Source organism: Sarcophilus harrisii, chromosome 2 (genome assembly GCF_902635505.1).
Source record: "Sarcophilus harrisii chromosome 2, mSarHar1.11, whole genome shotgun sequence".
Taxonomy (NCBI): Eukaryota; Metazoa; Chordata; class Mammalia; order Dasyuromorphia; family Dasyuridae; genus Sarcophilus; species Sarcophilus harrisii.
Window position 1 is genome coordinate 367,290,829 of NC_045427.1, and position 12,331 is coordinate 367,303,159.

The 12,331-nt window shown below is 31.8% G+C and overlaps 1 protein-coding gene across 6 annotated transcripts in view; it reads right to left on the reverse strand.

The window, feature by feature from the left end:
• PAPOLA (poly(A) polymerase alpha) overlaps window positions 1-12,331 on the reverse strand; it is a 65,728-nt gene that overhangs the window by 10,658 nt on the left and 42,739 nt on the right. For all 6 annotated transcript variants that reach the window (XM_012550500.3, XM_023504499.2, XM_023504512.2 and 3 more), the window contains exon 15: window positions 6,353-6,462. In XM_012550500.3, the coding sequence (XP_012405954.2) occupies window positions 6,353-6,462 (110 nt within the window). The remainder of the gene's footprint in view (window positions 1-6,352; window positions 6,463-12,331) is intronic.

Below are 12,331 nucleotides of genomic sequence, written 5' to 3' on the forward strand. Positions count from 1 at the left end.
TAATATTTAAACATTTTTTCAGAAAAACATTTATTAACCTGAAGGAAACTTTCTTTTCTTCCTTATTTTCTTTTTCCTCTAAAATGGTTTTCTAACCTGATTATCACAATTTGCCTAAGATATGTAATTGTATAATATATTGAGTAACATCAGCAAACTGGTACTGCCCTAGTTGTAAGAAGTAAAAGGAAATGGAATTAAATTTGAATTAGAATAATTGAGTTCATACTTCCTAGCTGTATGATGTCAATGCAAGTCCCTACCCACCTTCTGAGTTTCCTCAAGTATAAAACAGGGAAATCAATACTTACACAGTAAAATAATTATAGAAAGAAAACTTTGGAGATCATAAAGCACTATAAAATAATTACTATGCAAAAAAAGGAAAAAGAACCATTTCTTCAATAATAACGTTTTATTCTATTTTTCCTTGTTCTAAAGCCCTCATATAAGTGACAAAAAATATTAGGTCTTATCAACATCTGTATTACCTGATGAAGAGAACTACCCAACATGTATGATGTAAATTGTCCATTTCACTAACATTTCTATATCTGACAGACGTGTTCTTTCAGGACACTGTTAAATCAAATATTTAAGACATGAGATAGTATAGTATGTTCCACTGGGTAAAAGTGGTAACTGTGATCCAAGAGCATGCCAAACGTTATGTAGAAGCAGTATGTTTTGTAATGGATAATAAATTTTTAAAATTTCATTCCCATATATTTGGAAGACCTGCATATGCTTAACCTATATCAGATTGTTTGCTGGGGTTGGGTGGATTGGAATACAAGGTTTTGCAAAGATTAATGCTGAAAATTATTTTTGCATGTATTTGGAAAAAGAAAATACTACTAAAAATTTTCATTCTTAAATTAACAAAAAGAAATCATCGAAGGAATCTTTAGGCAGGAAAAATCATTTCTGTTTGATTTAGAAGACTCAAGATGGGAATATATTTATTATGACATGTTTCAATTTAAATTTTTCATTTTTAGATCCCAATTAGAAATATACAACTTTATCTGCTTCAAAAGTTTTGTGTTACAATTTTCACTTAAGAGTATAAGCATTACCACATATAACAGTATTAGATGAGGGGAGGAGATTAGATGAGTTTAAGGAGATATCAACACACAAAGAATGTAGTAATACTGTTCATTCACTATTAAGCATACATTACTATTCTAATTCCTTCATAGTCTACTTCTACTTCACATTATTTTTCTACATATGTATACAAGAACAAATATAGCAATATAGCAACAAGCATTTAACTATATTTTCTACAACTACATAAATAAAAACATTAAAAGCTTATCAATTTATCCCAATGTAAAAAAAAGTAGCTTTGTAGTACTGAACAGTGAATTATTACCTAAGAGACAAATCCCTGTAACTCTCTCAAAGCCTAAAATTCCTCTATATTTTTTGAATGAAAGAAACATGCACTAAATAAAAACATCTTTTAAGGGCTACAGATGTAAGATTTATATAAGACAAAGTAAATTACTATAATGAACAAAAACAATTTAAATAAACCATTTAACCATAAGAGCATTCTATCACTGCAGATCACATCAATTAACAATCCTGTATTAAGTTCTTCCTATTACTGTATTACATTAAGAACACAAATACAAAAAATAAAATAATCTCTATTCCTGATGATTAGATAAAGAGATAAAGACAATAAGTACAAATAAACACAAGATAATAAGGAGAGTTTTAGCAAGTAAGATCTTGAAAGACTTCGTGTACACAAAAGATTCTTAACCATGTTTGCATCACAGATCCCTCTGACAGTATTTTGAAGCCAACACACCTCTTCTAAACTGATAAGATTACAAAAGAAAACTAAGTGAAATCATTATGGAGACATTTTAAGTGCACAGATCCCAGGTTAAAAACTTCTAAAGAAAGAGGTAGATCATAAACTATCTTGCAGGAATAGAAGGATTCTATAAAGTATAGAGAAAATATAACCTAAGAATATCAAATAGTCAAGTACAAAGAACACAAATTACCCAACATGTATGATGTAAATTGAACACAAAGAAAGCCAGCATGGCTAGAATGCACTATGTAAAAGGGCAATATACTAGTAATGCGCAATGAGACTGAAAAAATATATTGGTGATAGGTTGTAAAGGACTTTTAGAAGAGCGAATTTTATCCTAAAAGCAATAAATAACTGCTAGAATTTACTGAGTGAGAGGTTACATGGTCACAAGTCGGCAGCACTGTGGAAGATGGAATACAATGAAGAGAGACCTGAAGCAATGGAGATCAATTAGAACACCAAGGCAAAATCAAAAAAGCAAAAGGTGAAAAAAGAAAAAGGGATAGCTGGAAAAAGAAGTGTGTCAAGAATTGTGATAAATGAATAGATATGTAAGAGTGACAATAAGTGAGAACTTAAGGTAGTGTCTTCAATAAAAATAGCAAAGATTAGAAGAGTTATGGATAGGTCAAAGTTCAGAAAGTTCTATTTTGGACATGATAAACTCAGTTTGAAATGTTAAATAGGTGATAAAAGACTAACAAACAGGGAAAAACTGGATAATAATAATCATTGTTATCAATTAATTATCAATAACTGAACTCATAGAAAATGAAGAAGTCACTAAGAAAAAAAAAAAAAAAAAAAAGAGGGGCACAGATAGATCCTAAAAGGTTGCAAAACAAATTAAAGTTCAATTAGAGATTATGCATTGAATGACAGTGTAAAAAACACTGGACATGGAATCCAAAGACCTGGGTTCTAACACTTTCTATCTATGTGACCATGAAAACCTTCAACCATAAAGGACAATCATACTACCTGTTTCAGAAGGTCACCCAACAGCAACCAAAAAATGTGAATTATATACTCAGGATCTGTATTTAGCAAAATCTCAATAAAAATAACTTGCCAAGAATAATAAAAGTATATACTTTAAAGATCCTAGGAAAAATTAAAGAAAATTAAAAAGATAACAATAGGAAATACTTTAAGTGTGTAAAAAAAAAAAAAAAAAATCAAGGCCACTTTGAGACATAGTCAAAACTGTAGTTAAGAAAGAATCTTAAGTAAATTACAAGTCTCATCTTCACCTGTTCTCATGAGGTCTCAAATTACAAGTCTCATCTTCACCTGCTCTCATGAGGTCTCAAACTAAAAGATTGCTGCACAGTATTTTCAACCATGATAAATCTTTTTAATAATTAATTTTTCATTCAAAGTTTTTATTTTATAGTAATTTTTCTGTATCTTATTTTATAATTGAATAGTTGCTTAAAAGTAAAAGTAAAATATTCCTGTATCTTACCTAAAAATTGATAACAAAGTATTGTTTTAACAAAAAAAATGGAAATCCTTTATCAGAGACCACATAATTTTAATCTAAGTTTTGCTTTAAGCTTCTACTTAATACACAAATCTATTTTCATGTCTGAGGGTGAAAAAGTCAAATTATTCACTAGCAAAGTCTTGAAGACACAAATGTTTTCTATGTCTAGCATTCTACAATCTTCAAATTGATTTTCCATTATAGACCAACCCAGTAGTGGCCAAGTCTAAAGGATTTCAGTTTTGGAGAAACATCTCCAGAGTACAAAATAATTTTAAACCATATTTATAAACTAAGAGTTATTGTTAAATCTTTTTCATTCTCTTTTTTTGGGGGGGGAGGGGAGAGATAGGGGGAAGACACACAGTAGAGAGAGGAGAAGGAACAGGGACTATTATAAATACCCACTGTCCCTGGAAGGAGAAAAATCAAGGATTTAAAACTGAAAAGGGTTATTATCTGATTTAAAAAGGTGATTATCTGATTATTACCTTCTCCAACTCTTTCATTTTATCAATAATTAAACTGCTCATAGAGATTTTACCCATTCGCAAGTGTAGAAGCATGAGTTTAAACTGATGATTTATTACATAAAAATAATTCTGATAGACTCTCTGAGAAAGGTTACATCCATTCTGCAACATGATAAAATAACAAAAATGGCACCAGTATCAGAATTAACTTGCAAATGTAGTAATATATTAATCAAACTACTAAAGGAATAGAGCTTGACAAAATACAATTAACTCAGAGAAACAAAAGTTCAAGAAACTCAAAGTAGACAACGGAGGGGGTAGGGAGGGAGAAAGGATGATGAAAACAGAACATTTCCAGAACTCAAATTATATCTTCAAGCAAAGAGTTTTTTAAAACTTGGTATTGGTTAAAAAAAAAAAAAAATTTCAGTAGAACTGACTACACAAATGAGAATAAAACATTTAATTCAGTAACCCACTATTCAATAAACCTGAAAATGTAAAATTTCTGGGAGAAAACTGGAAAGCAAAGTCTGGCAAAAATTAAATTTAGAGGAAAATATTATTCTTTATTCCATATAACTCCAACTAGGTATTTTGGATTTAAAAATTTAAGGTTGTGCAATTAAAAAACAAAACAAAACAAAAAAACAGGTACCTTTCACAATCACAGGAAGGACATGAATTCAACGAATTCTTAACCAAAAATGAGACAAAGATGACCACAAAAGATCAGAGACCATTCTTATTACGTGAAAACATTTTCACATAAAAAAATACAACTAGGATAAGATAAGTGATCCAGTTATCCACATGTTTGTAGTCAAATATCTCTGATAACAAGCTGCTGTCCAATATATGTTGGTAACAGAAAATATCTATGTCCAAAAGTCAATCCCAAATACATAAGTAGTCAAATGATGTGAACAAACAATTCTAAAAAAATACAAACTATTATAAGAAAGATGATCCAAGACCCTAAAAATAAGAGAAAGGCCAATCAAAACACCTAAAGTTTCACCTTGAACACCAAATTAGCAAAGATTACAAAACAGTAACCCTCAAGTCAAGGTTGTAGGGCCTGTGAAAAGACCAATAAACACTAATGCACTAAGTAAGGCTATAAAGTGATCCAATTATTACAGAAACAATTCTAAATTATATGCTAATGAAATGGTTGAAATGCCCATGCCCTTTGACCCCTAAAAACCTATTTCTAGTCTCTCACTCACTTACACATACACACACACACACACATATATATATATACACACACATGCACACACACACGTGTATGCATACACAGAGGTCATGTTGGAAAATGTATAAAATATCAAGAAAATAAAGATAGGAATAAAAGTTTTATTTTTTAAAAAGCCTTTTATACCATGATATAAGTCAACCTGATAATTAATCCACGCACAAAAAACCCTCCTTTCTCAATTTTTTCCTACGAAAATACAATTGACCTATACTTGCTGTAAAGATCAAACCTCCTATGGCAGCTGGTGGATTGGGTGCAACCTCCAATTCCAAGATTCAGAGTAGGAGGCAGGGTAGGAATGCCAAGCTATCCAGATTTCAGTACACTTATTCATATCACTTCCAGTTCCAAGCAATCCAAATACAAGGGTTCAACTAGATTGTATACAGATGAAATAAATTTTAAGGTCAGTATTGTCTGTCCTATTTTTAAAAGTTCCCCTTACAGCAAAGTAGACTATATTGACACTGAAACTAATAGCAGTAAGCCAAATTTCCTTATTTTTAGTTAGTAACATATGCCCCCAAAACCTTTAAGAATCAAATCTAAGAACATGTGCTTAATTATCCAAATTATTTTGTCTTTTTGTTACACTCCAGGAAACTTTTTCTGCTCTCCCCAAAAACCATAAAATGCATTTCTAGGAGGCCACCTCTTATGTGAATATTCAGCATGTCTTCCTCTTTCTGCCTTTTTGACCCCTTTCCTAAAAAAAATGTTCCTAAAAACTTGTTGTGTTTCTATTCTACTTATTCTGTTTATAATCACTATGTCTGTAAAATCAGAGACAGAAAACCACCCAGACATGCTACAGTAAAAGACCATCCCTCCTCTATAAAAGCATGATGCTCACCTGGGCTTAGTCAGCTGCCCTGATTTGAAGGAGAAACCTATGGGCAGTCACTGCAGAACTTATGTTGATCCCCATCTTAAATCTTACAAATGAAACTAAAATTGTATGCTTCCCTTTTCAAGAACTGACTCTCAGATAGATCTTTTCCTTTGAATCTTCATGTCGAAGACTCATCTTAAGGTCTTGGACTTTCTGGACCTTCTAGTGATCTATGTGTACCATGATAAAGGCGTACTTCTTTATGCATTATTGCCCTAATTCTTTTCTGAAATGTGTATAATCCCAACTGCAAAAACAAACAGGGGCATTTTCATAAATATAATATTCATAAATATTACTACCACAAAGATTATTCCAAATTCAGTGAGAATACATGCTAATTATCTTAAATTAAAAAAAAGTTTTTTTAAATCAAGGATCTTACCTGTATCTGTGAAAGACTGAATGTCATATGTAAGGTCAACACTGAGGTTTTCAGAGTTTTCTGTTTTTTTAAACACTAATCCAATCACCCACATTGTACGGAATTCTTCCCTGAAAAATATGTCAGTACATAGTAGTCATAAAATTTCTGAAAACCTTTTCAACTTGATTAATCTGGACAATGAAAATTTTTCTAAATTAAATTATACATAGTAAAATAATCTTTATAACAATTTTATCAGATCACATAATTGAATCAGAGTAAATCTGGAATTACACAAAATCCAAATGTCTAGAAGTCTTATCTTAAATGCAATCTTTGTTACAAGGGATGGCTCTATGTGGGAGAGCAGGGAGGGATATATTTGAAATGAGGAGGTAATGTTAAAGCAAAGGATATTAATATAAAAAATAAAACAAATGCAGCCTAATGTAAAAATTTTTGATTAAGCAATCTTCATTTTCTATGTCTTTGCTACTATACATATCAACACGTTCATACTGACACTTGAAAGAGCTAGAAATATATCCTGAATATTAAAAAAAAAAAAAAAAAAAAAAAAAAAAAAGACAGACTTCAGCCAAAGAAGATCAAACGAAATTCTTTGAAAGGAACTTGTAAGCTTCTAGTTTAAATGACTGATTATAGAACTTACCTGTCTATATTTGTGAAAGACAGATTTAGAGCTGCAAGAGAACATCTAGTGGGACAGTAGAATAAACATGGATTTGAACCTGGGTTCAAATCCTTGCTCTACTCTTAACAAATTTATTAAGTTCACTTAACTTTCCTGGGCTTCAGATTCCTCAAGTATAAAGAGAGAGGTCACTTCTAGGTGATCTGAGTTGCTTTTCAAAATCTAGTTATATGACTCTTATGATCCTCTATCTCTAAGGTTCAATTACTGTCTAAAATAGGCACTATGTTTGGACCTAAGTTCAAATATTGGCCCTATTACCTTATTTACACAAGTTACTTAAAATTTCTTGCCCTTTCCTCTATTACAAAAAGAGAGAATTATAGTGGATAAGTTCTGAAGTCCAGAGACGCGGTCTATGATTCTATGAGCCTTTATCTCAAAGATCTCTTTCTACTTCAACTCTCTTTTACAGTTAAAGAAATTGAGATCTCAATTTCTAAGTAACTTGCCTAATCCTAGAAAAACTACAAAAATCTCTCTTCTGAAATCCATTCATGCATTTCCAACTTGCTAGACGACATCAAGATTTGGATTGTCATCTGGTACCTCAAGTCAATTAAGTCCAAAAATGAACATATTTGTTCCTTTTCTTCAACCTGCCTCTAATCCAAATTTCCCTTTTCTCTGTTGAGGGTAAGACAATTCAGGTTTATAACCACACCCTGTGCTATAATCAGACCTGCTACTTGTACCTCAATTACCCATCAATCATTTAGTAAGTACCTACTATTTATGACTAAGTCCTGATTATTTAAAAAAAAGAATTCTATATCCTCAAGAAGCTTATATTCAACTGAGGGATACAAAATGTACACATAAAAAGCATATAGAATTTGGGAGAAATACTAGTACCTATGAAGTTCAAGAAAAGCTTCAGTAGTGTTTGATCTAATTTTTGAAGGAAACAAAGATTTTATGAAGTGAAAGTAAGTATAAAATAAAATCTAAAAAAATCTAAATAAAAAAATCTAAAATAAAAATAAAATAAATAAAAAATATTATATATTAAATATATTAAAAATTAAAATAAAAATTAAAAAATTTAAAATTAAAAAAATCAAAAAAAGTAAAAAAATAAAATAAAAATCTAAAATGGGAAGATAAAATATGTATGAATAGAAAGATCAGTTTGACTAGCCTAAAGAATATGAGCAACGGATCAGGACTCACAGAGACTAACAGAGAAGTTGATAATTGATCCAAGACAGCAAGAAGAAAAGAGAGGAAAGTGAGTTGTAGAAGACATAACAAGGCACTAAAGGTTAAAGTAAAGTCTACAATTTAGGAAAATCATTTAAGTGGCTATGTGGAAGACAGAGACATTTAAAAGGAGACTCACTACTCAAAAGGCTACTACAAATAGTTAAAATAAAAGGTGATGGTAGCTGGCTTTAACTAGTATACTGATAGTATAAGATATTTTATGAAGACTATCATGTCTTAGGAATTAATTGAATGTGGGAAAAGAGAATGAGGACTCAAGAGTATAAACCTGAGTGACTTAAGATAATGGCAGTAATCCTAACAAAAATAGGTAAATCTGAAAGAAGGGTGTATTAGGGGAGACATGAATTCCATTTTGAATATGCTCAATTTAAGATGTCTACAGAATATCAGATTTGAAAAGTTCAACAGAAAATTAGTGATAGAAAACTGGAGATTTGAAGAGAAAATGAGGTTAGCTATAAAAATCTGGGTGTTAATTACATAGATAATTTAATCCATAGAAGATGAAGAAATCATTACAAGAGTTTATGGAAAGAGAAGAGAAAGTGGGACAAAGCTTTGGGGCATACCCATAGGGAGGGGGATAGGCATGTAAGGAGGAGGAAATGAAAAAGATACTGGTCAAAGGGAAAAGGAGCAGAGGTCAAGAATAAAAAAATTAACAAAGGCCACTGAATTTGCCAAGTAAGAGATTTTAAGAAAAAATAACTATACATAACCATACATTGCTAGACATATAACCTCAAGAGGTCAAAGACAGAAAAAAAGGACCTATATGAATAGAAATGTTTATACAGTACCACTTTTTGTAGTAGCAAAGAATTGTTTCCAAAGCAGGTATCCATTAATTGAAAAATGAATGAACCAATTGTGATATATAAATGTAATGATGTTATTGTATCAAAAGACATGACAAATTCATAGAAACACTGGCAGATATGAAATAATGCAGTGAAATAAAGAAATTCAGTAGAACCATTTATAAAACCACAATATGATAAAGAACAAAAACTTTAAAAGACTCTGCAGCAATGTTAAGTCATGACTTCAAAATAACTTCAAATGAACTTCTAGTCGAAAAGGTAAACTAGAGCAAAACGAGGGATAAAAGCCAAAACACCGAGATGTTTCACATGTCTATGAAGAAAGGAAGAAAGAGGAAGAAAGGTTTACTGGGTATTTATTAAAATGCAAAAAAGAATATCGATAAAACTACATGGAAAAAAAAATAAAAGCTAATTCAGGAGGAGATAGAACTTTGTTAAATTTAAGATACACTAAAAAAAAATTTAAGATATCTATTACAAAAAAAAAAAACAAACCTGATTTTCATATACAATCCTTTCATTCTTTATATATTGAAATGCTTGTGTGTGTGTGAAATGATTAAGTTAATAACAAATAAAGATCAGTGATGGTTTTAGAGAGCAGTTTCAGTTGTGTGACAATGTTATTAAATGGAGGCAATGAATTATAGACAGCTTTTCTGGGACTTTGGCTGTGAAAGGTAGGAGAGATAAAGGATGACATGGTTTGAAAGAAGGAAAGAGTTAAATAAGGGTTTTGTCAAGATGAAGAAAGTTGAGCAGGTCTGCAGGCAGCAGAGAAAGAACCTGTAGAAAGAGATAAGGCGAGAAGAAAAATGAGAAGGAAGAAAAACTTCAAAGGGGATAGGAAGAACAACACATATGTAGTAATTGGCATTGGAAAGAAAAAAGGCCAACTGAGGTAAAGCAGGAGAGATTGAGAAATGATTTCAAAGTCTTGATATGTCAAATACAGAATAAGAGAATTAACAACAAAATGACCTCTACTTTCTCAAAATGAGGTAAGGTTCTCACCTATAAAAATGAAGAGAAAGATAGCATAGGAGACTTGAGGAGAGTAGAAGGTTGAGAATAGCCAATGTTGGAAGTGAGATGTAATAATTAAATTTATATATCACTTACTAAGCTTAGACAATATACTAAGAAGCAAACACCTCACAAATACTTCATAATAACTTTGAGAGATACTGATGAGGAAACTGTGACAAAAATAACAAGTCACTCACCCAGGTCACACAGTCTGTCGCTTTGCTAAAATGAGATCAAGCTGATAATAGATATTATAAATTTGTGATGGACCCAGTGAGAAAAACTATATGAACTCTCTAGCATAGATTAGCAGCTCATGAATAGGAATGGAGGGTGATGGTGGAAAGTTATCCATGACTGGGGTTTGCCTAAGTATGAGCTACAATAAGGCAAGAGAGTAAAGGAATAAAGCATCTAAACGTACAAAAAACTTCAATATAGCTGAACTGATTCACAAAGAGGTCAGACTTAGAAGGGTTTTAGTAAAGTGTACTAAGGAGTAATAAGCCTTGTTTATTATTTAAGGGAATGGTAGGATTCAGACCAAAAAAAAAAAGGAAGGCAGTTGAGGTTTAAAAGGAATAAGGAATAGATGGAAGGAAAAGTTATAGTTGGATACGGAAATTGAGAATCCTTGATTATAGAAATTTGTAGGTCATGGTAATTGCCCAATTACTATCCCCATTCCTGCTGTGGCTGAAATAGAATGAAAGAGTAGAGACTGAGGAACTAAGAGGTCAGAATATTTGAGCAATGAACAGAAGTTAAGGTAGAGGGGAAAAAAAAACACTGAATCAATATTGAACTCTGAGGAAAAAAAGAGAAAATGATCCTGGAATTCTTAAAAAAACTAGCACTAGGAAATGAATTGGGTGATATACTTGCATTGGGTGACCCATAAAGGAGAAGGGAATAAATGTGTCAAGAGGATACAAAAGAAAAGTGTAATCAATAGTGAATAGACCGAGTAAGCAAAGCATCTTCTGTAAAGGATGTAGGTTTGTATGAATGATATAAATATAAAGAACAAAAAGGGATGCCTAAAAGACACAATGAAAGGGGTAGGTGGAGCTAGACTAGGATATGCAAAGACTAGAATTTAGACTAAAGGGATGGGATAAAAAGAAATAGTGGCGGAGAAGAAAAATAATTTTCATGTGGGGAACCAGGAATTCTGATGTTGAAAAAGTATGTGATGTGATTTTGCTAAGCATAAGCATAAGGAGCTCACACTCTCAAAAGTCCTCTGAATAGGGAATATCAGTTCTTTTGCAAGCATTAGAAGAAGCTTGCATTTGATGTTAACAATGCCCTTTAAGTGAAATGCTTATGGCCAAAGACCTGGCATCTGAGCTTTTAGTTCTAATCTAAGCCTTTAAAGTGAGGTCATTCAAAAACCCTGAAGATTGGGGTGAAAATTGGTATCTGGGGAATGGGCATTAGACTGGGTGGTGAAAGTATCTGATAAAACAAAGTATAAAAGCTAATACAAGATGCTACAAGTTAAGCATGGGATTTCTTTTGTCTCAGCAATGGTGAGAAAGACGAGTTGCAGCAAGATACAATCCTAGACAAAGCAGTAAATCCCAACAACTTCTCCAATAATGGCTGACTTAAGTCAGACCTATAGTATATCTAGAGTGTCACTTCACAATGTGTCTTACACATTGCCCTATGGTTTCCTTCTGGTCTACTGCAAAAGTCTTTTAATTCATCTCTTAGTCTAGATAACTATTCTTCCCCAATCAAGTCATCAGAAATGTTAAATAAAATTTCTGGAATGTATATATTACCCTAAACACAAAAACTTGGCTCCCGATTAGTCCTAGGGAAAGTCTTTTAGTCTATCATTTTATATAAAATCAGTCTTCAACCAACTTAATTGTTACTGTGGAAAGTGACTCCTTTTCATAAACTATTTCCCAACCAAACTACATTATTTACTATTCTCCAAATCATCTCCCACCTTCTTTAAATTTCTTTGGGCAATTCCCTCATGCCTTTAATATACTTGCTCACATCTCCACATTTCAGAATCCTGCTCTGTAGGCAGACTTCTGCAAACCATATTTTACAGACACAACATTTTTACAGTCAAAGGTGCAGAAGCTAGAACTTTGTTTTGCCGCTTTGTCTTAAATAAAACAGTATTTGATTCAGTAAAACAGAATGTTATTTTGTAAGGAGGTAGGACCT